The sequence below is a fragment of the Juglans microcarpa x Juglans regia genome, chromosome 3D, assembly GCF_004785595.1.
Source record: "Juglans microcarpa x Juglans regia isolate MS1-56 chromosome 3D, Jm3101_v1.0, whole genome shotgun sequence".
Taxonomy (NCBI): domain Eukaryota; kingdom Viridiplantae; phylum Streptophyta; class Magnoliopsida; order Fagales; family Juglandaceae; genus Juglans; species Juglans microcarpa x Juglans regia.
This window is the reverse complement of record NC_054598.1, coordinates 36,810,353-36,833,699: the sequence shown is the minus strand read 5'-3', so window position 1 is coordinate 36,833,699 and position 23,347 is coordinate 36,810,353. Positions and strand designations below refer to the sequence as shown.

The 23,347-nt window shown below is 38.2% G+C and overlaps 1 protein-coding gene and 1 long non-coding RNA gene across 3 annotated transcripts in view; one reads left to right on the top strand and one right to left on the bottom strand.

Annotated features, from left to right (window-relative positions):
• LOC121254729 overlaps positions 1-22,320 on the top strand; it is a 31,995-nt gene extending 9,675 nt beyond the window's left edge. For both annotated transcript variants that reach the window (XM_041154873.1, XM_041154874.1), the window contains exons 6-18: positions 450-544; positions 1,067-1,199; positions 7,222-7,398; positions 8,528-8,718; positions 8,840-8,906; positions 10,397-10,530; positions 10,895-10,961; positions 18,418-18,480; positions 18,573-18,832; positions 18,908-19,037; positions 20,300-20,392; positions 20,539-20,724; positions 21,784-22,320. In XM_041154873.1, the coding sequence (XP_041010807.1) occupies positions 450-544; positions 1,067-1,199; positions 7,222-7,398; positions 8,528-8,718; positions 8,840-8,906; positions 10,397-10,530; positions 10,895-10,961; positions 18,418-18,480; positions 18,573-18,832; positions 18,908-19,037; positions 20,300-20,392; positions 20,539-20,724; positions 21,784-22,077 (1,890 nt within the window). In that variant the 3' untranslated portion in view covers positions 22,078-22,320. The remainder of the gene's footprint in view (positions 1-449; positions 545-1,066; positions 1,200-7,221; positions 7,399-8,527; positions 8,719-8,839; positions 8,907-10,396; positions 10,531-10,894; positions 10,962-18,417; positions 18,481-18,572; positions 18,833-18,907; positions 19,038-20,299; positions 20,393-20,538; positions 20,725-21,783) is intronic.
• Positions 1,742-13,852, bottom strand: LOC121254730. The gene is made up of 3 exons (XR_005938699.1): positions 13,689-13,852; positions 2,832-2,836; positions 1,742-1,753 (listed from the first exon to the last, which is right to left on the bottom strand). It is a non-coding gene; the product is annotated as an uncharacterized LOC121254730 (long non-coding RNA).
• Positions 22,321-23,347: the final 1,027 nt, after the last annotated feature.

The following is a 23,347-nucleotide window of genomic DNA, read 5'->3' as shown; positions in this document are numbered from 1 at the left end:
TTTTAGGAAATTAATTTGGAATTTTTATCAATACACTTGAATCACAAATGACATTAAACATAATATATACGAACAAATTCTGTTGGCATAAATATATATTGGAGGTTCTATGCCATCATGATTTAGTACTGATTGTAATTATGAACCAAGGGCAATTGCTTGTAGAAGCTTGTGGTGAGACCCACTAGTATACATTGGTTAATCTTAGTTACCATTGATAATGCTTTCATTTGCATTTCAGAACATTTGATTACGCCCTAAGAGGTCATTACTTTGTGTTAAAGGTTACGTGGTCAAAAGGAAACTCCAATGCTAGAAAACATGGGTGGTCTTAGTTAGATGCAACCGTAGCATTAAAATTTAACATTGTGAATTTTTAATAAGCGAGAAGCACCATATCATTGCTACAGAAATTTCTGAATCTCATATTTTAACTGTTCATTTTTTAGGCCAACAATTTACGAGTTATGCTCTTGGGCATGGTTGATGATCCCCGTGTAGTTCTCATCAAGCTTGCAGATCGTCTTCACAACATGAGAACCATGTACTGACTCTTGACTGTTCCTAATTCTCATAATATTATCAGTTTGTGTCTGTTAAAAGGGTGAATATACGCATTAATGTTTACTTAGAATTGATTCTTGAAGTGTGAAAATCTCTTTTTTCCTTCTTATTTTTTAAATTTTAGTTCTAGGGTTAATTGCAATCCATTGTAAACGATGTGCTCATTTGCAAACTCCCTCTAAATGACAAGCTTTTTCAATCAATACCCAATTCAAGATTAATTTGGAATGTCTTCTCCTCTGTCCCAAACAGTGTTAAAATTAGCAGCTTAGTGAAGTGGATGGATGGATATTGCATATTAATGCCCACATACATATTAGTGCCTCCCACCACCCCACCTAAAAATTAGTGCCTCCACCACGCCTTCTGCCCACTAATCTGTTAGTTTTAACACTAAATTGGAATATGCGGTGAATATTTACTGATATCGAACTAAGGTGATTACAAAATGTAGGCTTATAATCTATCATGCGAGTCAAACTTGGATGATTTATTTTTACAGTTACGTGCTGCCGTTGCCAAAGGCTCAAGCTGTTGCGGAGGAGACCTTGGTTATATGGTGCTCACTTGCGTCCAGATTGGGTCTGTGGGCATTGAAAGCTGAATTGGAAGATCTGTGCTTTGCTGTTCTTCAGGTCTAATCATAATCTTTATCTATCATGGATAATAATGGTTTCCATGTTGTTACTATTATTTGATATGCATGTGTTCTGTTAACATGATATCCTGTCAAATCTATTCCTGATGAGTTAGTACAGTTTCTCGCTGGATTTTTTTGTACTTCATTGTCAAGGTACCTTGGTATACAGAGTATGGCGTTTTTGAGCTGCTTACACATCAAAGCTAAGGTGTTGGAGTTTTTGACAAAGGAAGTGGTATTCGTGTGATGTATAGTGGAAAAAATAAGACGCCTACCTGAGCAATTTCACCGTGTAAAGTCAGTTTGCCATGGTTGTTCGGAAGGTGAAAGCCTTGTTCTACTAGGTTGGGGGATGAAGGAATTTGTGAAATCCTCCAGGGCTTGCAACACAACTTTCATTGCCCAGTGTTGTTTCAATTGCCATGATACATTCTTGTCTTTGGCAGGATAGGGAGGAGGTGGTTGCATTGGTTTCCACACTATACTGGAGGGATGCTATGGTCGTGGTTGGAATTGTTTGAACTTTGATGGGCCTTGCTTCTCTTTTAGCTGTGGTTTGGTGGTGGAACCAGAGTGGCACTCTCTTGGAACCCTCAAGATGGGTGTTCATCGCATGATAAGTTTGGAAAAATCATCCGTGATGGTGATAATAATTCCGTTGGTCAGCAAACCATTGTCTGCCGAGGAATTGGTAGTTACTAGGAGAACAAGGGGTGCTCCTGCCAACAGGGGAGCAATTGGCTGTGGCCCAGAAAAAGCTGTGGAGGTAATGGTGAAGCGAGGGTACAACTGAAGAAAGCCGAAGGTATTGCTGATGCAGAGTCAAAGCATAATATTAAGGACAATAAGGGTGAATTTTTGGACTTTAGCTTCTTGAGAGACATGTTGCTTTTAAAAGGAGGTGGATAGGTGTATAATGAGACTAGACTCTACCTCGGGCTAGGGTCCACTTGGTCTGGCTAGTGGGGTGGGGCCAAAGAGGCTAAAGCAGCACATAGGCCCTGGAAAGTCCAGTCCAAGTCTAAGCCTTGGGAGCCTCATACTTCTCAAAACCTTACTTAGGCCATTATTTAGGTGAAGTCAATTGTGGCCCAGAACATGGGTCCTGAGAGTGGCTTAGGTCTTGGGAGGTAGAAAGATAGTGGGCTGTTAAAGCCCCTTTCCAAAATAGAGGAGGGCAAAGGCCTAGCCTTTGGATCACACCTTAAGTGGCTTCAACCCAATCAGGTTTCATTAAGTGGAAGGTTAGATCCTGGTTTGGGGCCTCTTCTTTGACTAAGGAAGAAATATCGGGTCTGAGCATCTTGGCTTAGGTTGTAAGCTTGTCGATAGAAATGTTGCCACTTCTAGGTGCCATCAAGTTGTCAACTACATAATTATCGATAGGGACTAGAAATTATGAAGAACCTACCTTGTCTCATCCTCTCTTCGTAGATGAAACTGATATTTTGTGAGTGATGCTGAATCATCTGTGTCATTAATGTTTGTTCCTATAAACCCTGAAGGGTTGGCTCAAGTGGTAAGGGTGTTGGCCTTGGGGTATGCTCCCCCAAGTATCAAGTTCAAATTGTTGGGTGTAAACAATTTCTAGGGGCTATGTTCCGTTGATGAAAAGCTGATACTTCACTTGATCTGTGTGATGTGTATGCGTTACAGAGGTTTGAGATTTAACTGAGTAAGGATGTTGCTTTTGCACGGTCTCTGAGGTTCCTAGTCAATAAAAGTTAATGCTAGTTCCTTTGCTTTGAAGTCGTTTCAAGGCTAAAAATTATTCTTGCCCAATTCAGAATTAGTAACAGTGGGAGGCAAGGATAATATTGGAGGTTGATCGTATTTTTTGATGTAAGGTATTTTTCATATTGAAGTATGTAGGTCTCCCGTTGGGGTGTCATTCAAAGCGAAGTCTAATTGGGATGCCATTATGGAGAAGATGGAATGTCGTCTAATTGGTTGGAAGCCGTGATATTTGTAAGTAAGAGGATTCTCTAAATCTGCCAACCTATTTTCTGTCTCTTTTCCCTATCACCACATCTTGAGAAGTTATAGCATGATTTATAGTGGGGCAGAATTAGCAATGAGTTCAAGCTCCACCTAGCCAAGTGGTCTAAGATATGGACCTTGATTTTGTTAGGTGGTTTAGGGTTTAGAACTTTGATTTTGTTAATAATGTTTTTTTTTTGGATGAATGGTTATGACATTATGACACAAAGAGAAAGGCTTTGTGTCTTTTTGTGGTGAATGCCAAATATGGTAGCATGTGTGGAGGGTGTTGTTCAAATGAGGTTAGTGGACCATTTTGGAGGTTAGTGGACCATTTTGGCATTGGGATTGGGAAATCATCAGGAGTAGGACTGCAACCCGATGACATTTAATCGGGTCTGGACTCGGTCCGACCCGACCTGTCTGTGTTTACGTGCCAACCCGGTCTGAACCGACCCTTCATTGTGCGGGTCGGAGTCGGGTCGTCTCTCTCTCTCTCTCTCTCTCTCTATATGTCACAGTGGTTATTGTGTATCACCAACGGTTGAAACACGTCATAGTTTTGTAGACTAAGTTTATGCCAGCCTCACTTCAACAATACTTACTAAAAATTAAACTTTCATCAAGAATAAGGAGGCCCTTGAATGGAGTTTATCCATACTGCCCATGATACCACTAATCACCTCAGGTCCTTTTAGAACTGTTTGATTTAATGGCTAACATATAGGTTAAATTTGTACAAAAACTAATAAAAAAAAGAGCAATGCTACGTATAGTCCCCAAATGGGGACTGTATTGCCAGCCTAGTTAATTTTTTCTTTAATTTTTTTCAAAATTACAATAATATCCTTATCAAAATGGTACTTTTTTCCATTTAATAAAGGGGTTGCACATGCAATCCCAAAATGGGGACTGCAAATAGAATTTCTCTAAAAAAAAATGTACAAAAGTCATCTATTACAAAAACTATCTAAATTAGAAAATATGAACATCAACTGATAAAAGACTAAGGAGCATCCAACGAACACATTATAGTAGCTTCCCATCTCTTCCTCTATATCTGCCATATAATATAACATACAAAAATCAAGATATTAGTGATGCTAAAATAATTTTTCTAATTAAGATATTCTTCTCATGAGTCCATCAAAATAATTAACATTTTCCTATAATATATAAAAACTAGTGATGTCAAATAAATAAAAATGAGTTGTTGGATGAAGTTTCTCGGACCATGTTTCAAGCTACTTGGTGTTTAAGTGAAATGCCCCATGTGTTGATTGAATAAGAACACCAATACTGATGGGATCCACATTGAGAACACCAAGACTGTTGGAATATACACCAAGGCCTTCATGTATTATGCATTTGATGTAATAATGCAGATTAATTTAATGCAGGTGATGATTGCATTTCCATTGGACCCGGGTGTTCAAATGTTGACATTGACTTTTACTTAATCTTGCTAAATTTCAGGGATAATATCTTTTTAAGTTTAATTTGTGACCACAAACCACAAGAATTCTTTGAGTAGCATCTTAGAGGTATATTCATACAAGTGGAACACTGAAAAAAGCAACAGGGGAGGATGTCACTTGCATTCAATTCATCTAACAAAATAATTAAAAATATACCCATAAACAATGTTGCATTTAGGCTATCCACTGATTAAATTAAGATGGGGATGCCGTATTTTTTTGACAAACAAAGGGTTGCTCATATGGGTGGGATTAATTTAAAAGTAGAAGGATGGTATCCAAGGTTTGGCTTCATATTCCCCTGACACAAACTGCATCAAGAGACAACCATTTGGGTTGCCATTGGGTCAAGACAGACACCCAATTCCTATTTCTTTCAGAAAAGGGAGGGTTTGCATGCATATTTCTTTTGGAGAAAGGGGCATGTGTCCAGAGTTTCAGCCATTTGTCTCGATGGTTACGTGTCTACCAAATAGGAGCTCTTTAGATTGGCCTATATATGTCATGAAATCTGTTGTTGCTTACCATATATTTCTATTTTATGTTTTTTGTGCGGTGGGAGTGTAAGGTCAGTACTGTTGTGATTCATTCTTGCAGATATATACATTTATGGAATGGAAGGATTTTGGGAAGTCAGATTTTGTGGTTCTGATCTTCTTCTGGTTTCTGAAAAATAATAGAGTTACTTACATGCATTGCTAGGAAACATATATATATATATATATATATATATATATATAAATAAAAATAAAATAAAATAAAAAACAACAGGAATTTCATATTAGGTTGGTATTGAAGGGATCATTGCAAAGTAAGTAAGATTTCAAGTCTTCTTCATGAGAGGTACGGTGTAGGTTGAAATTTATCAATGTTCTGTAAATTTTATCAATGTTTTGTAAAATTTATCTACTATGGCAGTTGATGCTTAGGAAGGTACTGTGTAGGTTGAAATCCAGAGTACTTACCAGAATGAAACATGGACACAAGTTAGATCTTAGAGAGAGAGAGAGAGAGAGAGAGAGAGAGAGAGAGAGAGAGATTACCGGTGGCAAGGCATTGGAACTTGGTGGTGCATGGCGTGAAATGAATTGGAGAGAAGCTGAAGAGGGCGACAGAGGGTAGGGTTTCGCAGTGGGGAGAAGAGATTCACAGAGAATTTTCGGTTTCACTTTCACTTTCACAGTTTCGACAGGTTTATAATTCTAAACCCAATATTCAACTTTGACCCGATGAACCCGTCTTTATTCGGGTTGGATGGATCGGGTGTTTCGGACGGTGCGGGCCAAAGCCCATCATGCCCAGGCCTAATCAGGAGGTGTTGCAGTGAATTCTTTCATTTTGTTAGATATGAGGTGGTTATGGATCAATGGTCCTCGAGTTACTTCCAAGTGGTTTGGTATATACTAGGTCCTGAGTTCGAATCTGAATGTGGTCACCTTAAATTGTTAGTATACCTATATAAAAAAAGAAAGATATGAGGTGGTGATGGGTCTAAAATCAAATTTTGGTACGACATGTGGCTTGAGGACCAGTATTTGTAGACTTTCTTTCTGGAATTGTTTTGTATATGCCAATGTAGAGAGGCAATTATAAAAATAAATGTATATATAACCTTAAGGAGTCTTTGATTGCAGAAAATTAGCAGATCTTCGATAAATACCATAATGGAGTGTTACTTTTGTTAGATAAGTGCATGATTGGGAGGTGGCTTCACTCCCTTCGTTCTTTAACAGGTTGGTGTGATCACACATATCTATTGGATCTCATCCAAGAGGCGGACCTTTGAGGTCAAGTATTTCTTCAATATGCTCATTCCTCAAGTTGGCTCTTTATTTCCTTGAAAGAGGAATAAGGCTCCTTCAAGGTAGCTCTTTTCGCTTGGACAGCAGATTTAGGGAAGATTATAACACTGAATAAATAATAATTTGAGAAAGAGGCGCATTGTAGTAACATAATGGTGTTGGATGTGTAAGCAGAGACTTTTGCTTTGTTTGAGGTGGCTAGGGATTTATGGGTGTCAATATTCATTACTTTCGGTGTTGTGTTGGTTATGCCCCAATGGTTGGTGGAGTTATTGGCAGAATCCTTTTTTGAGTTGTAGAAATATAGAAGTTTGGAGGATTTTTGTATGCTTAATGTGGTGTATTGATGGGCAAATAATGCTCAAACATTTGAAGATTGTGAGGTAATGGTGATAGAGTTAGTAGCCATCATATTCAACTCCCTTGATATGCAACAGATTGTTGCATAACAGCTCCCAATTTTCTAGGTTTCTAACTTTCAAATTTTGTTTGCTCCTTTCTCCCTTTCACAAGTCAGGCGTATCCTTTTGTATGCTTCCTATGTACTGGAGTTGCACCTCTCTACACATTGAATAAAAAATCTATTTGTCATTTTATACGCAAATAACAAGTTTCCAAGAGATCAGGCTCAGCTGTTATCAATATGAAGAATATCACCCAAGAGATCACAATGTGTTTGGATTGTAGTTTCTGTGCTTTTTAATGCTTCTACTAATAGAAAGAATTCTGTCTTGATTTGTCATGTACACTGGTGCAGCCTCAAATATTTCGGAAGATGCGAGCAGATCTAGCATCCATGTGGAGCCCTATCAGCAGAGCAGGAAATGTAAGAAGAATATCTGCTAGAGCCAGCTTGCTACCATCGGATGAAAAAAGCTTAACATCTGACTATGAAGGGGCCATGGCAATTGATGAGGACATCACAAGCATGAAAGTAAGTGATTTGAACTTAAACTACTCTTTTTATTTTTAGTGCGTCCCAATGGGGATGCCTATGTTGATGAATGCTATTGACAATGAGGACTTAGATGCATATTTACCATGTCGATAGATAGGACATCATCCACTTATTGTTTCTATTGATAAAAGAATAAGTGCTTGCTTTATGAAAGGGCTCTGAAGTTTCCTAGAAATAAAGAAAACTCTCTTATTAGTGGTCAATGCACTTTATATATTAGATTATTTAAGCACCTAAGGTCTCATCATAAAAAATGTACTTTTTTTTTTTTTTTCCCTATGAAAGCATGTGGTCAGCGAAAAATTTAGAAGGTGCTTCAACTGTATGTCTGAGATAGAGTCAGTCTGTCAGTGGCCACATTCATTACAGTTGCTTTGCATAGAGCTCAGTGCTAAAAACAGATTCATTTAAATAATGGAAGTTTCCAAGTATCAACATGAAAGTTATTTTCAGTGTGAGTTTTGTTATATAGTTGAAACCTGGGCAATTTATTATCTTTAATATTTTTTTTTTTTTTCACTAAAATATTTTCTCATGGATTATACTGCACCATCTGTAAGCACTAGTAGTAAGACTTTGAATGGGATTGAACTTACTCAAAATATGCTCAAGTCTTTGTTTATAAGAACATTGTTTGATTGGGTGATTGCCTTAGGCAATGTGTCTTTTTCTTCTTCTTTCTTAAATATCCTTGATTTTGAATCTCAGATTGTGAATTCTAGCACAAAGTCTTGCATTATGGCCGCATCCTTAGTGCAAACTGAAGGGCCATCTTTCTTTCTGTCATTATTACAATTCATCAAAATATCAAATAAAAGAGATTCTAGGTCCAAAAAGACTGTAGCTGAGATAATGCACACACTTAGGGATGATGATAGGTGTGGCATTAAAATAGGTTTAAACTGGTGGTTTGGGTTGTCTGTCTATATTGACTTTCAGAAGGTATTTGGATTAGTTGACTTCCTGCTTACTGTTAGAATGGTCACCAGGGCGAAGCATGTTGGAGAGATTTGTAATCCTGTAAAGAATGTGAAGTTGGAATGTTTGTAATGCATAAAAGGACCTTTATTTTTAGACATTTCGATTGAATGTTCTCTACTTTCAGGATCTTTTGGAAGCTGTAGCTCCTTTTGATATCTGGCTAGATCGGAGAAAACGGACAAAATTTCTTAATAGTCTTGGAAGTACTCTGGAGACACACACAAAACCCAAGGTTTTGCGCGATGCCGGAATTGCTTTAGCATCTCTGGTGATTTGTGAGGAAGCACTTGAGCGGGAGTTAATTATATCAACTTCGTATGTTGTACTTCTCATATTATCATTTGCTTGCTTGCTGAATAGTGTATGTGAACCAGTGTTATTAGTTTGTACACCCCCAAAAGGGTGTTTAATCTTATTTTTAATTATTCCCTTGCAGGTATGTTCCAGGGATGGAAGTAACGTTATATAGCCGACTAAAAAGTTTGTATAGTATACACAGCAAGGTATGCATGGTTTACTTTCAAAAAATCACAGTTAGGCATGCATGTTTCATACATTATAAGATTATCCAAAGAGTTATGTATGTCCCTCATATTGGCACTTAAAACACTGTTGCTTCTGTATAACTCAAAACCGTCTACATCAGTTGACCTCATAATCCAAGATCATGCAAAGATGTATTTAATGATAAAAGTATGAAAAACTGTACGATTGCCTTTTGTTCCCTCTTAAACTCCCATAAAGATACCTGTTTATAGCTTTTAGAAAGTTTGCTGTAAAATTATTTTGACGTTGCTCCTTGCTCGAGTCCATTTGATCCCCATCAGCATGCCAAGGCCATCATGATTCATGGCACATTGGTTCCCAGGTTTCAAGAAGTTGTTAGGTCTATGCTTTTGAGTTTAATCACGGAGATGAACTTTCTTAGAGGCGGAAGATCTAAATCGCCACTTTTTTTTTTATTAAATTAGTCTATTCTCAAAGCTCTCTGTTTTGAGATAGAAAGAAATAAAATGAACCTTGCCATGAAATGCCTACTTAAGAAATAAATCTCTGAAGTAGCAGCACTCTGGTGAAGATTGACCACCATCTTATTCAGCCAGCTTTTGAAAAATCTCAAACACTTTGGGTGCTTAAAGTACAGACAAAAAATGTTGTGGTTTTCAGCTGCTGTATCAAACAGAAATGCAGTTAAAATACCAAATATGTTATAGAAAAGTACCATGAAACGACCCAAATGTATTAGGAGAGAAGTTTGCTTGGAGACTGTACAGTAATTCATTTGGAATGCAAGAAATGAAATGTACTTTTCCCCTTTTTTCCTTTGTAAATAATTGCTAAATTTTACATGTATGTCATATGCCCCAACTTCACTCTCCACCTTGTTCTTACGGGATGAGTAGATGTAACTAATTGGGTTGAGTAAGGCAAACAGTTCAGATTTAACCACTACCTCCTTCTAACACTCTCTCACGAAGTGTATTATGCAGTTTAGTCTATGTTGGTGGTTAATCTTCAAATAATCTTATAATCAAAGAATGTGATCTCTTCTCCTTTTATTTTCCAGTAAGTAGGATGGGGGCAAACATTTTTATCTTTTCCAGTAAGTAGGATGGGGGCAAACATTTTTATCTTTCTGAAGATTGTTAAGCTTTATTGATTTGGAGGAGAATGATGTTGTGTTTGATTCATCCTTTTTAATTTTGTTTTATGGAGGTACTTTTGTAGGTTCATGTCTTGGATGTTAGGGCTTGTCCTCTTTTATCTTTGGCACACATTCTACTTAGACCTTTGAAAATTTCTTTCCCTTCATAACTCATTACAACTACGGAAAAAGTGTTGTAATCACAATGTTTGAGCAACTGAAGTTAAAGGACCAATTGCAAAAGTTATTTGATTTTCGTTGGTCAGAGAGTTGTTGAGAAAGTCTATTTATACAAATAACTTTTTTATTGGAACATGAAATTAATCCTCGTATAGTTACCTGCTTCAGATGAAACGGAAAGATGTCAGCATCAGCAAGGTATATGATGCCCGTGCATTAAGGGTAGTTGTTGGAGACAAGAATGGAACTCTACATGGACCTGCTGTTCAGTGTTGTTACAATCTTCTTGACATTGTACACAAGTAAATTAATTGAAATGTGTGCTCTTCAAGTTTCAGTTTATTTGCAATTGTATTCATTCTAACATGGGTGATAAGAAACTATCTTCCTCTAATATAGTTTCATATTTTTTTCTGATAAAATATTTCACAATAAGTTAATTTCTTATAGAAAAATTTTTCCGGAATTTTCAAGTGCTTTTTCTTTCAGTCAAGGACTACTGTTAGTAACATTTTTACATGCCCTCCCCCTCCAAATAAACTGCCTTCTAGTTCTTCCCTGCAGTAGTGCATCTCTGGTCTCTACTTAGGAATATTTTAAATGTCTGTCTGCATTGATTGTGACCGGATATTGTATCATATTTCTATTTCTTTCTTCCTGTTGCAGGCTATGGACCCCAATTGATGGTGAGTTTGATGATTACATAGTTAATCCAAAGCCTAGTGGTTATCAGGTAATTTCTTTCCACATAATTCAATGTAAAAGTATGAAATATTTTCACTGTGATTGTCCTTATCTCCTTACTCCTGTCATTCTTCATGCTGCATCGCCATTGTTGTTATTGTTGTCACTGCCATCATCAGCACCCACTGCTGCAAACCACCACTATCATCACTTTCTGCCACCACTGCTGCCACTATCATCACTACCCCTCCCCTCTAACAGCCGCCGTAGCTGCCATCACCATCACCATCACCATCACCATCACCATCACCATCACCATCATCATCACCACCAATATTACAGCACCTACCACCACCATCACCATGTCATTGCCATTGTGCCATTGCAAGTACTATGGTTTTTTATAAGTAAATTTCTCAAAGTGCAGAGCGGCACAACCCAAGTACATAGGAAATATACAATACCAGCTGGACGAATACAATATTATAAAGAGCAATGTGACTCTTAGCCTGGTAACGTTGAAAAAAGTACCCCCGATACCTTGAAGGCCCAGCATATCCTTTGCAACAGCCTCCTTAGCTCCACTACTGTCTGGTTTGTTGGGGTGACGTGTGGTGAGGACAAGTTTTCGTGTTTTGTCGACCACTTCCAATTATCCTTGTTTCATTTAATTTTTTGGTCTAGCTTAACAACTTGAGAAGCCTATCTTCTTTTCTTTTCCCAAGACATATGATGAATGTTAGAAAAAATACTGGGAAAAAGAAGATGTGCCATTTCATCGTGATGAGAGATATCTCCATACAATTAGCCACTGAAGCTTCTTTCTCATATGCAATCCTGAAAATTGAAGGGAATTTGTCCTTTGGGGCTTCATCTCAACACCATAGGTCACTCCAGAGTTTTATTCTAAAACCATCTCCCAACACCAGTCTAGTGTGCTGAGCAAAAACCCCCACCCTCATCTAATGTGCTTCCATATTCCTACTCCATATACCCCATGTACCCTCCTAGTGCTCCCCCCCCACATACCTCCATATTCGAAGTCAATCACTGACTTCTATAAGGCTTCCGGTTTTGTATTATATTGCTACAACCATTTTCCAAGTAAGGCTCTATTGAAAATCCTTAGATTTTTAATTCCCAACCCACCAAAAGAGATTGGGGAGCGTACCTTATCCCACTTGATTAGATGAAATTTGAATTCGTCTCGCAAACCACTCCAAAGGAAATTGGGAATACATATAAGAAATACGTTGGTAACTCAGATAGAGTGCTTTTGATTAAGGTGATCCTACCACCTTTCGAAAAATACAATCTCTTCCAACCTGCTAATTTGCATTCAATCTTCTCAATCACTGTATTCAAAATCGATTTAGCCCTTGAGGCTGCTCCCAAGGGAAGACCATGGTAATTTATGGGAAGAGATGAAACCTTACATCCAAGAGTATTAGCCAACTGTCGGATGTTGCGAACATTACCCACTGGCACCAATTTTGATTTGTCAAAATTCACTTTCAACCCTGATGCTGCCTCAAAACATAGTAGAAGTGCCCTCAATGCCCGAATCTGGTTTTATCTTGCCTCACAAAATATTAGTGTATCATCTGCAAATAAGAGGTGAAAAATGTTAAGAGAACCCCTATTGGGGTCACCAAATGAGAATCTAGCGATAAATCTACTGTTAACGAAGGCTAATATCATTCTGCTAAGCGCCTCCATAACAATGACAAATAGGAGTGGGGACAAAGGGTCCCCTTGTCTTAGACCTCAAGAGTTGTTAAAGAAACCAATTAGACTGCTATTCACCAAGACTGAAAACTTCACCGTTGAATGCACCATTTGATCCACGAGTACCATCTCTCCCTAATCCACTCCTCCCAAGCATGTAAAGTAGGAACTCCCAATTAACATGATCATAAGCCTTCTCCATATCCAACTTTCATAGGATCCTCAGATTGCCAGATTTTAGCCTACTATCTAGACATTCATTGGCGATGAGAATTGAGTCCAGAATTTGCCTCCCTTTACAAATGCATTTTGGGGTTTTGTAATGATCTTCCCCAAAACCTCCCCTAGGAGATTTGCAAGCACATTGGATATGACCTTATACATCACATTCACAAGATTAATGGGTCGGAAACCTTCACCTCCGATCCTCCAAACTTATTGGGAATGAGTGCGATAAAAGTGGCATTAAGGTTTTCTCAAATTTCCAAACCAAAAAGAATGCTTGGACACCTTCATTAAATCCTCCTTCACCACATCCCAACATGATTGAAAGAATCCCATAGAAAAACCATTTGGACTAGGTACTTTGTCTTTGACCATTCTCCTTACCAAACCGTGAACCTCCTTCTCCTCAAAGGGTCTCTCCAACCAAGAAACATGCTGAAAGTCAATGGACACAAAGGCTAGTCCATCAAGTTTTGGTTGCTACCCCACCAGTTCGGTAAGCAAGGTGTTAAAAAAATCCAGCAACGTGCTCTCGAATCATAGGAGCCTCATACAATCCACACCATCTTTATTCAACATCCCAATGGTATTAGTTCTCCTATGAGAGTTGGCTACTTTATGAAAGAACTTTGTGCTTTGGTCTCCTTTCAACTACAATGTTCTTGATTTTGGACGCCAAGAGATCCCCTCAAGTAAAATAACCCTCTCTAGTTCTAACACTAACTCAGACTTTTGAGATAATTCCTCCATGGAAAGAACCGGACCCTCCTGTATCCTCTCTACCTCCTGTTGCTCCTCTACAATATGGACTTCTTTCGGTCACTTATAGGGGTGAATTTGGTCTGGTCCGGTCGGTCCATAAGGGGTTTTTGGGACCAGACCGAATCCCTTCGGTCTAGGATTTTCCCACCCTGGGCCGGACCGAACTCCCATATGGACCGTAACCATTCGGTCTGTCGGTTTGTTCAGTTCGATCCAATACCAAGCAAAAATCTTTGGCAGATAAATTAATAAAAAAAATTGTTTAAATTACTAATATTAACATTAAGTTAATTCTTAATGTGGATTATGTAATTAAAAACAATATTTAATTATAAGTATATTTAAGATGTTGATAGTTATAACTTAGACTTTAGTATTCTTAATCATTAATAATGGCCTATATTAAAAATTAAAATTCTAACATTTTATATATCATATAGAGTTAATAAATATTAAATAACTTCATTGTCCATAGATTATTAATGCTTGCTTGGAACTTAGGTATCTTAAAAAAAATTACCTAATTACTTTAATTAAGTGTAAATAGTAGAGTATGTATGGATGTATGATGTATCTATATCTATATATAATGACATAAATTATCATATGATTTATGATATATTATTAATTGATAGCATATATTATTTAATATGTTACATGGTCAATGATAATAGATTAATGAAAATTACATAATTAACTTATACAATATATATAGTTCGGTCGGTTTCGGTCTGGTCTGATCCAAAAATCACAGACCTCGGGACCGGACTGAAAACCGAATTCCTCACAAATGGAGGACTGAAATTGACCAAACATATTTTTGGTCCAGTCTGGTTGGTTTGGCTGGTCTGGACTGAAAATTTTACATAGTCACCTATATCACCAAAAGATTGAGCATTCCATAGCTTTAAGGCTGTGTTTGGATGTTGAAGTAAGTTGAGTTGAGTTGAGTTGAGATGATAAAATATTGTTAGAATATTATTTTTTAATATTATTATTATTTTGGGATTTGAAAAAGTTGAATTGTTTATTATATTTTGTGTTGAAATTTGAAAAAGTTGTAATGATGAGTTGAGATGTGTTGATGATCCAAACGAAGCCTAAATCTTTTTTTAAAACTTTCAGTTTGCCTGCAAGGATGAAGCTAGGGGTGCCATGGATCTGATATGATGGCCACTATCGCCTAACCCTTTCCACAAAACCTTAGTCTTCAGCCACATATTTTCGAATTTGAAATACCGATGCCCTCCTTGAATACCACCACAATCCAGCAATAGAGGAAAATGATTCGGGCAAAGGCGAGACAGCCTCTTTTGACAAAGGTCTGGATAGTGAATTTTCCACTCCGATAAGACTAAAAATCTGTCCAATCTAGACCACGTATAACCTCCTCCCATGTGAGAGATATCCACAAAACCCAAGTTGAAGATACACTCCGAGAATTCTATCATTGTTGGCCACAACCTACTTTCTCTTGAACGTTCACTTGGCTTATAACATTAAAGTCACCACCTATGCACCATGGTAAATCCGACCAGCTACGTAGTCCAATTTCTTCCCATAAAAGTATTCTCCTGCTGTCCAAATTCAGCCCGTAAATACCAGCGAAAGCCCATAAAAAATTGTCTTCCACTCTTAAAGGAACATGCCACTGTATACTTCCCAATGAATTCCTCCAATTTCTCCACCACCCTTCTATCCCACATCGCCAAAACACCATCTGAAGCCCCATCAGAAGCAAGATAAGTCCAATCTACATGTGTACAGCTCCATAAACTTTGAACGATTCTCCTTGTAATAAATTTCAGCTTAGTTTCTTGTCAGCACACAATGTCCGCCTTCCACTCATGAAGCAATTTTTTTACCCGAAGGCGCTTATTTGCCTTGTTAAGCCCTCAGATATTCGAAGAAATGATTTTAGGCTTCATAAAGATGGTGCTAGCTCCCTCCCTTTGGGTTTTTCTTTGCTTGAGCTTAAGCCGCCCTCATAGTTGAGAGACCATGTTAACCTCTTTAGCTCCCTCTATTTTTTAGAACCTGATTTCTTTAATTGAACATGTCCAACTTCAATGGCTATAAGCAAGGCCATGAATTGTTCCTCAAAACCCTCACATTCAATTCCCACACAATGCTGGATTTCCTTTACCGTATGTAACACCCAATTAGAGATGCTAAATTGACTTGGCAGTAGATAGGTTAGGGGTATAGGCTCCCCCACCATGTCGATCTCGTCCCTGGGTGTCCACTGTGACTGTGTTGGCACCCCCATCTCTTCCTCAGCATAGATGGGCCTGCCATCCCACTTAGAGGAGTCAAGTGTGGGGAATAACATCCGTGATGGCCCCAGATCCTCTCCCTCGGTACTCCCAAGCTCTGAAAATAACACACGGGCTACATTCAGATGTTGAAAACCCTTCGCCAAAGAAGCTGCCACCTGAAGCTCGAAGCTCGAGAGAGGGCTCTCCCTCGCTGTCTGTTGGCTTTGTCTGTCCTTGTTGGGCCTGAGACCCGATAATCACCGATGCGGCTTCAACGAGAAATGTTTCTAGTTCTGCCGGCGTCGACACTACCTTCGTCATATCCACAGGTTGGAGTACCATCGTAGGTTTCTCGGCCTGGAGCAAGGCCTACCGGGATCTTTTTCGGCAAGATTGGCTATCTCCCGCTGGTGGAAGGTCCAGCCTCGCCCCTCTCTCTGATTCTCCACATGGGTTGGGCTCCTATCTTAGTTTTGCCCTTATTTTGTCCCACAGGCTGAGGCTCAGAGACTCGGCCCATATCCATTCCACTTATCTTTGTTTTGCCCTTAATTTGTCCCACGGGCTGAGGCGCAAAGTCTTAGTTCATATCCGTTCCATTTATTATCTGTTGCCTATACACACGATTAAGGCCCCCATATTCCTCAATAAGTCCCACGGGTTGAAGCCCATGCCCATGCCCATGCCCAATCTTATCAGGCTCAAACCTCTTATGGATTATGTAGCCTAGGGCCACCTCATCTTCTTCCTCAACGCACTGTATCAATATGTCGAATTGCTCATGTAGTGCCGCCAATTGTGATTTCATGACATTCAAAGTATTGTGCACGCCAGCTCTTGCCAGACCGACAAAGACTTGCCACTGCCACCCTTCCACTTTGCATGTATTGTACCAGTGAGCCGAGGAGCCATTTTGGTCTTTTGGCCGTTGTTATGTCTCACGGTGGCTTTACGCTGAGTTGTCCCACCGCTGATAGCTCCACCCCTATACTGCTCTCTAGATTGTACCGGCGACGTCGTTTGCACCAGTGCCTCCCTGTACGACCAAATCTGCATTCAATTCCCCACCACCTGTAGTCTCTGTGATACCCCACCTCCATTGCAGTTCACGACTTTCTCCTTCGATATGGCCTCCCTCAGTGCAACTGCCATCGTCCTTCATCCTCTCCCCTCCATTTTTTATGGTATGAAGATAAAGTTACATCTTCAACCCCCACCATATTCCACAAGCGCCATGAAACGATCGCGGGAGTTTGAGCACCTCTGCGCTATGAAGCTTCTAGCACCCTCCCTTGACGTAGTGTAGAAGTCCTTCGTCCCACCCCTCAGACATCTCCAGAGTTCTGATAAACCACTGCACCGATACCTTCCCAAGTCTTATCTCCTTCACTACCTTCCAGCTACTCTCTGTTATGAGCAAGGAACCTCCATCCTTCATCAAAACAAAAACTTTTGATTCTATAACTAGTTGATTCGGGAACCCCATGATCACTCTAACCAAAATGAAATTTGGGTTGTTGAACTTATAATTTGGAATTTCTCACTACCCCTATGGGTTGGCTCAAATGGTAAGAACCTTGGTCTTAGTGGTATGCTCCCTCTAGTTCCAAGGTCAAACCATTGGGTGCAATAAATTTCGAGAGGCCACGTCCCATTGGAGAAAATCTGATAGTTTACTTGATCTGTTGCATTTGCACTGGTTTATCAGGTAAAAGACATGTTGCATTTGCACCGTCTCTGGGATCCCTCGTCATAAAGAAAAAATTAGGAATCCTTCTCTCTTTACCTTTCTAGTCATTTCTCTCCATTCTCTCTCTTTCCCTTGGTCATATTATCAGCCATTCTTTTCTTCGTCTCTGAAATTCTCAGCACTCTCTTATCATACGTGTTAATCTGATTTTTAAATGAAATAAGGTTTTCCCATCCACTAATCCAGCCGAAGCTTCTATTGCCCTTTTTTAAACCTAACAACTTCATTCTTACCATCTTCTAGCAAGACAGTTGGAAAATTTTAACCCAAGCCTGTAGGGCCTCACCCTACCTAGAATGTGTGACATTCAACATTCAGCATTTTATAGTTCTGTTTCTGATACATGTTGCATCTGGCATTGTCTCGGATCATCCTCCCCCTTCTCCCCATATGATCCAAGGGGGCAGAAGTTACCTTGTCATGAACCAAAGCTGAATTAGTGTTACCTAAATAAAAAATAAAAAGAAGCATATAACCAGGAATAGAATATGTAGAATCCCACAACTACTTCTAAACAAATAAAGTCCAATCATGGTGCTGTTAGAGATGTTATAAGAGAATTGTAACCTGAAGCAGCATAAAAAGATCGTTCTTTCCGCTTTCAGAAGGTCAATTTATTCTTATCCTATTTGCTCCAAACCCTAAGCTGCCGTGGCAAGTTTTGCGTTTATGATGAGTTATGATTGTGAATGTTTAAGTAGTTTACTTTATTCTAACATATTGACCCTCAAGCCATTATTGTAACATACTCTCCAAACCAAAACTTTGCATTTTGTTTGCAGTCTCTGCACACTGCAGTACAGGGTCCTGACAACTCACCTCTGGAAGTTCAGATAAGAACGCAGGTACCAATCTTTTTTCACTTATGTTGGAAGTAAAAGTTACTCTTCAAGGCATTTGATTTAGTTTAGAGAGATATTAACTTCCACATTTTTAGAGAATGCACGAATATGCTGAACATGGACTTGCTGCACATTGGCTCTATAAGGAAACTGGAAACAAGTTTTCTTCAACTAGCAGTATGGATGCTTCTGAAATAGATGCTTCTGAAATAGAAGCATCCCCCTATTTCTCCAAAGATATGGAGGACCAAAGTTCCAATGTAGATGACTTGTTTCAGAAGTACAGTTCCCTTAAAGTTGGACACCCGGTCCTTAGAGTGGAAGGAAGTCACTTACTTGCTGCTGTCATTATCAGGTATATAGCTACATTATGTATTTTATGCTTGCTTTGCGTCAGTCTTCTGATTATGCATCAAAATTGAGCTTCTAGAATGGATAATGGTGGAAGAGAACTGCTTGTTGCTGTGAGCTTTGGACTGGCAGCTTCCGAAGCTGTAGTTGACAGAAGATCTTCTTTCCAGATAAAGCGATGGGAAGCTTATGCAAGGTTATTCAAAAAGGTTGAGTTTCTTTGCTTAAATTCTTGATAACATAAATCTTGTTAATCTGAAACTAGCACCAGAACAGCTAGATTTTTGTTAGAAAGAAGACTGAGATCAAGTTCCCGAAAACCTCTCTCTGTTGATTGTCAAATTGAGCTTTCCAACACAAGAAGGGTTCTGCTATACTTTGTGGTGCGTGTTAGTTCAATTTAAAGAGGGTAAAGACAGCTTGCCATAACTAATTAGCAACGTCACAATGCAGTAGCAAATGGTTCACTATTTCCCCATTCCTTCTTTACATACAACACTATTTTATCACTAAAACTTGTTACCCCCTTCCCTAATGTTGCCACCCAAGCAAAGAATGCCGCCTCAGTGTAGCTATACTCCCAATAGTCTTCCATGGATTTATGAGTTTTACCTTCAGAGTGCCCTTTCTTGGAGGGAATCCATGACAACCAATCTTCTTTCCCCAGGTTCTTATCCTAACCAAGTACAATCAGACATAGAAAGAAACAAAGAGACATATCTCCCGGTTTTGTGTTGCTATGATAAGTTGCATTTCCCATTGGTTGGAGCCATCCAAAATCTGTAAATTGTCCATCACCAAAGCATCCTTCGCCGGGAAATGGTGAGAGGAGCTGGGAAGGCTTCCTTAAGGAATTGATCATTGCACCACACATTGTGCCAAAATTTGTGAACTGATTGTTACTGGGGAGTGAACCACTCTCTAAAAGTTTTATGTAGTTGTAGCATTATTTTATCTATCATTTCTCTGCTGCTACATGTGATCAACAAGTTTTCCATATCCAGTGTTCAGTAATGGAACGAAAGAAACTCTAAGCCCCCTGAGATTTCGTTGTTTACTTATTTTACTTGAACTCTACCTTATTTTCTACAAAGTTCGAAAGACTTGTATATTGTAATGTGTCAGTGACATTTTCAAACCTGAGGTCCTGATATATCTCTGGTTAGTCAGGCACCTTAAATACCATGATACTCTTTCACTCAGGATTGCCTGTATCAATAACCAAGAATGATCACAACCTTACCATTTAGGCATTTGACTTTATTCTTTTAACATGAAAGCACCATTCTGGTAAGCTGAGAACATCTCCTAAAGTGCTAATCACTAAACAGAATTCTCATAGGCTTTGTTTTTTTAGTGATTTCATTGATACTCAAAGTTGTTAATATTTGTTGGTGTTTTGAATAGGTAGCATTATAATGTTGTAATTCATAAACTTTTTTATTATCCTGCCACTGACTCTGCACTATAGGTGTCCGATGAGTGGTGGTGTGAACCTGGACATGGGGATTGGTGCACTTGCCTAGAGAAATATGCCCTCAGTCGAGATGGTATGTACCACAAGGTATGAATCAGTAAAATACCAGAAAATCTCAAAAGCATGACAAAAACTTATGAGTTATTCATGCCTGTCATTTAAAGGTATAAGGGTAGAACCGTAGAAGAATGCGAAAACATGTTGATATTTATTGAACGATTTTGGCCATGCAGCAAGACCAATTTGGACGCCTACTGCCAACCTTCATCCAGGTCATTGACTTGACAGAGCAAGAAGAATATGAATATTGGACTGTTGTATCTGCTGTTTTTGATGGTAGACAGATTGATTCTTTAACATCAAGATCAAGCTTTGAATCACTAAATTCAAATTCCATGGAGGCTAGCATTAATAACAAGGTTTGTATGAAAATCACATTAATATCCTAAACGCAAAATGTGCTTATTACTATTGGGTGAATATTTTCTAGAGTTATCTAATTTTGTTTCTTTCAAGCTTGCTAGTCAAGCATAATTCAGCTAATGCTGCAATTTTGTTAGTAGACCTGGCCAAAATTAAGCATCAGATGATTTTTTTTTTCTTTTGTTAATTTTGGTGTGTAATATAAATGTGGGGAGAAATATGTGCTTCATCTTTTGTTTTGTTACGTTTTGTGTGTAATATAAATGTGGGGAGAAATGTGTATTTTGGGATGATCTTACGAACATATGGGAATAGAAGTACTGGGTCAAATATGATGGTTTAAAAAGTTTTGGCATATATATGATTTTACACATTATCTTGTGCTAGTGGGTTACGTAAGAAACGTTTTTGTCCTTTTTTTTCCCTCTGTTAGTTTATGTTATGAATGAACTGAGCCTTGATAAGTTGGCATCCATAGCCCTATATCCTGGAAGAAGACTTCCAACAGATCATGAAGATCTTCTTTTCATCTGTTTTTGACAACTTAGAAAATAGTTTTGTGGAAAATTACTAGTGTAATTCGTGATCAATTTGGAGAACAAGTGGTCTTGAAAAATTCTCTATTTTTTTTTTTCCGTTAAGTATATTCAGAATAGAGCCACAGTATCCAAGTCTATTGTATCTTGAAAGCAACCATTGCTATTTTTTACTACTGTTCATACATAGTGATTGATATTGCACGAGGTTGCAATGAACGGCAAGACAGAGGTAGCTATCTTGGCACCCAAAGAAATATTCAGGGTGCAGGCATAATCATTGGTTGACTGCATTATTGACAAATTAGTGTTCTGACTTGTGACCTATTGTTTACAGGCTTCACTTCCCTATTGATTGTAGTATAGGTTTGAATATTATTCTGTAGTAATGCAGCTTCCATATTGCTCATATATGGACTTGCTCACGCACACACATCCCCGCACACACACAGAGGTAGTTAGTTAGCAACTCTTAGTTTAAATGACTGTTCTCTAAACTAAATAAGTTTTGGATTATAGGTGCGACTATTGAGGACAATGCTTCAGTGGGAAGAGAAACTTCGCTCTGAAGCAAGTCTGGGACAAGCTAAGCATGGTGAAAAATCTTACCGTTGTCCTGGCTCCGTTGTCCTTGGGGAAGTGGTGATTGTATGTTGGCCCCACGGTCAGATAATGAGGTTGAGCACTGGTAGCACTGCTGCTGATGCTGCTAGAAGAGTAGGACTCGAGGGAAAGCTTGTTTTAATCAATGGCCATCTGGCATTACCCAGTACAGAGCTCAAAGATGGTGATGTGGTTGAAGTTAGATTATAAATAACACTCATGTAGTAGACTTCATCAGTGTACATAATAGATGGGGCAAAAAATATTGTCCACATTTTTTTGTATGCATCAGAACATTCAATGGTTTTTATACAGATAGTTCAACAAGAGAATCATGGGGGGCTAGGATTTATGATTACTATTATTATTTTTTCTGTAAATATACCTTCTATAGGTTCTTTTTACTGTACATATACCATATTCTAAAGAAAGGAATTAAAAATTCTTTTCCAACTTCAATTCTTGGAATGCTTGAATATTTGGTTTCTTAAACCCTAATAGCAAAATCATACAGTACAGCATAATCATGGCTAACCAGTCCAGCATGACTAACAATCTGGCTAGTTCAGAAGGTCGATCTCAACAGCACAAGACGTTGAACCATCTGTATAAATACCCTTGAATGTGTATGAGTATTTGAGAATAAAGTGGTAGTTTGGGACTAACAAGTAACAATGCCCACTGCACCTATTGTGCTGTATATCGCGTGTTAAGTTCCACTCCCCTTAATAATAGCATTCTAACTAAAACTCAAATGAAAGGCATATGTTGTTTTAAATAAGAGGTTGCATAGTATCCAAATTATATATTGACAATAAATTTTTTATGTCAACCTTACACATTGTAAGAAAGGAGGGGAGCAAGCTGTATATTTGGAGTGCATAGCAAATCCGGGAGTTTTAAATTTGACAAAATACCTGTTATTAAAAATTAAGACACATCTTATAAATAAGAAAAATTGCATTATTTTTTCTTTTTGGTTATTTTTTTGGGTCAATTTATTTACTTTTCCCTTTTTTTTTTTTAAAAAAAAAAAAAATCTGTTATGGTTATATGATCTGTTTAGAAATTGTTACGTGTAACATCCTTTTCCCTCCCCTTAATATCATCGGCCAAACGTTGCGGTTGTGGTACTATTTTTGTGTCATTAATTGTATGTATCTGGCCGCACATCTAATCCTATCTAAAACAGTAAAAAGCTTGATAAGAGAACGTCTGGACTATTAGCCAGATTAGTGGGGGAAGGTCAGCTTTTCCATGCATATATGTATATGAAGAAAAATGATAAGATTACTTATTTTACTTATTAAAAAAAAAATTTGATAAGATTACTCTTCATTTACTACTAATTTACTTCTCTTTTTATATTTGATTTTTTTTTAATTTTTAATTTTACGTAATGGTTAAGAAAGTGACTGTTAATAAAATTATATATTTTTTTAATTTTTTCTTTATGATTAAAGATGTTAAAAAATATTTA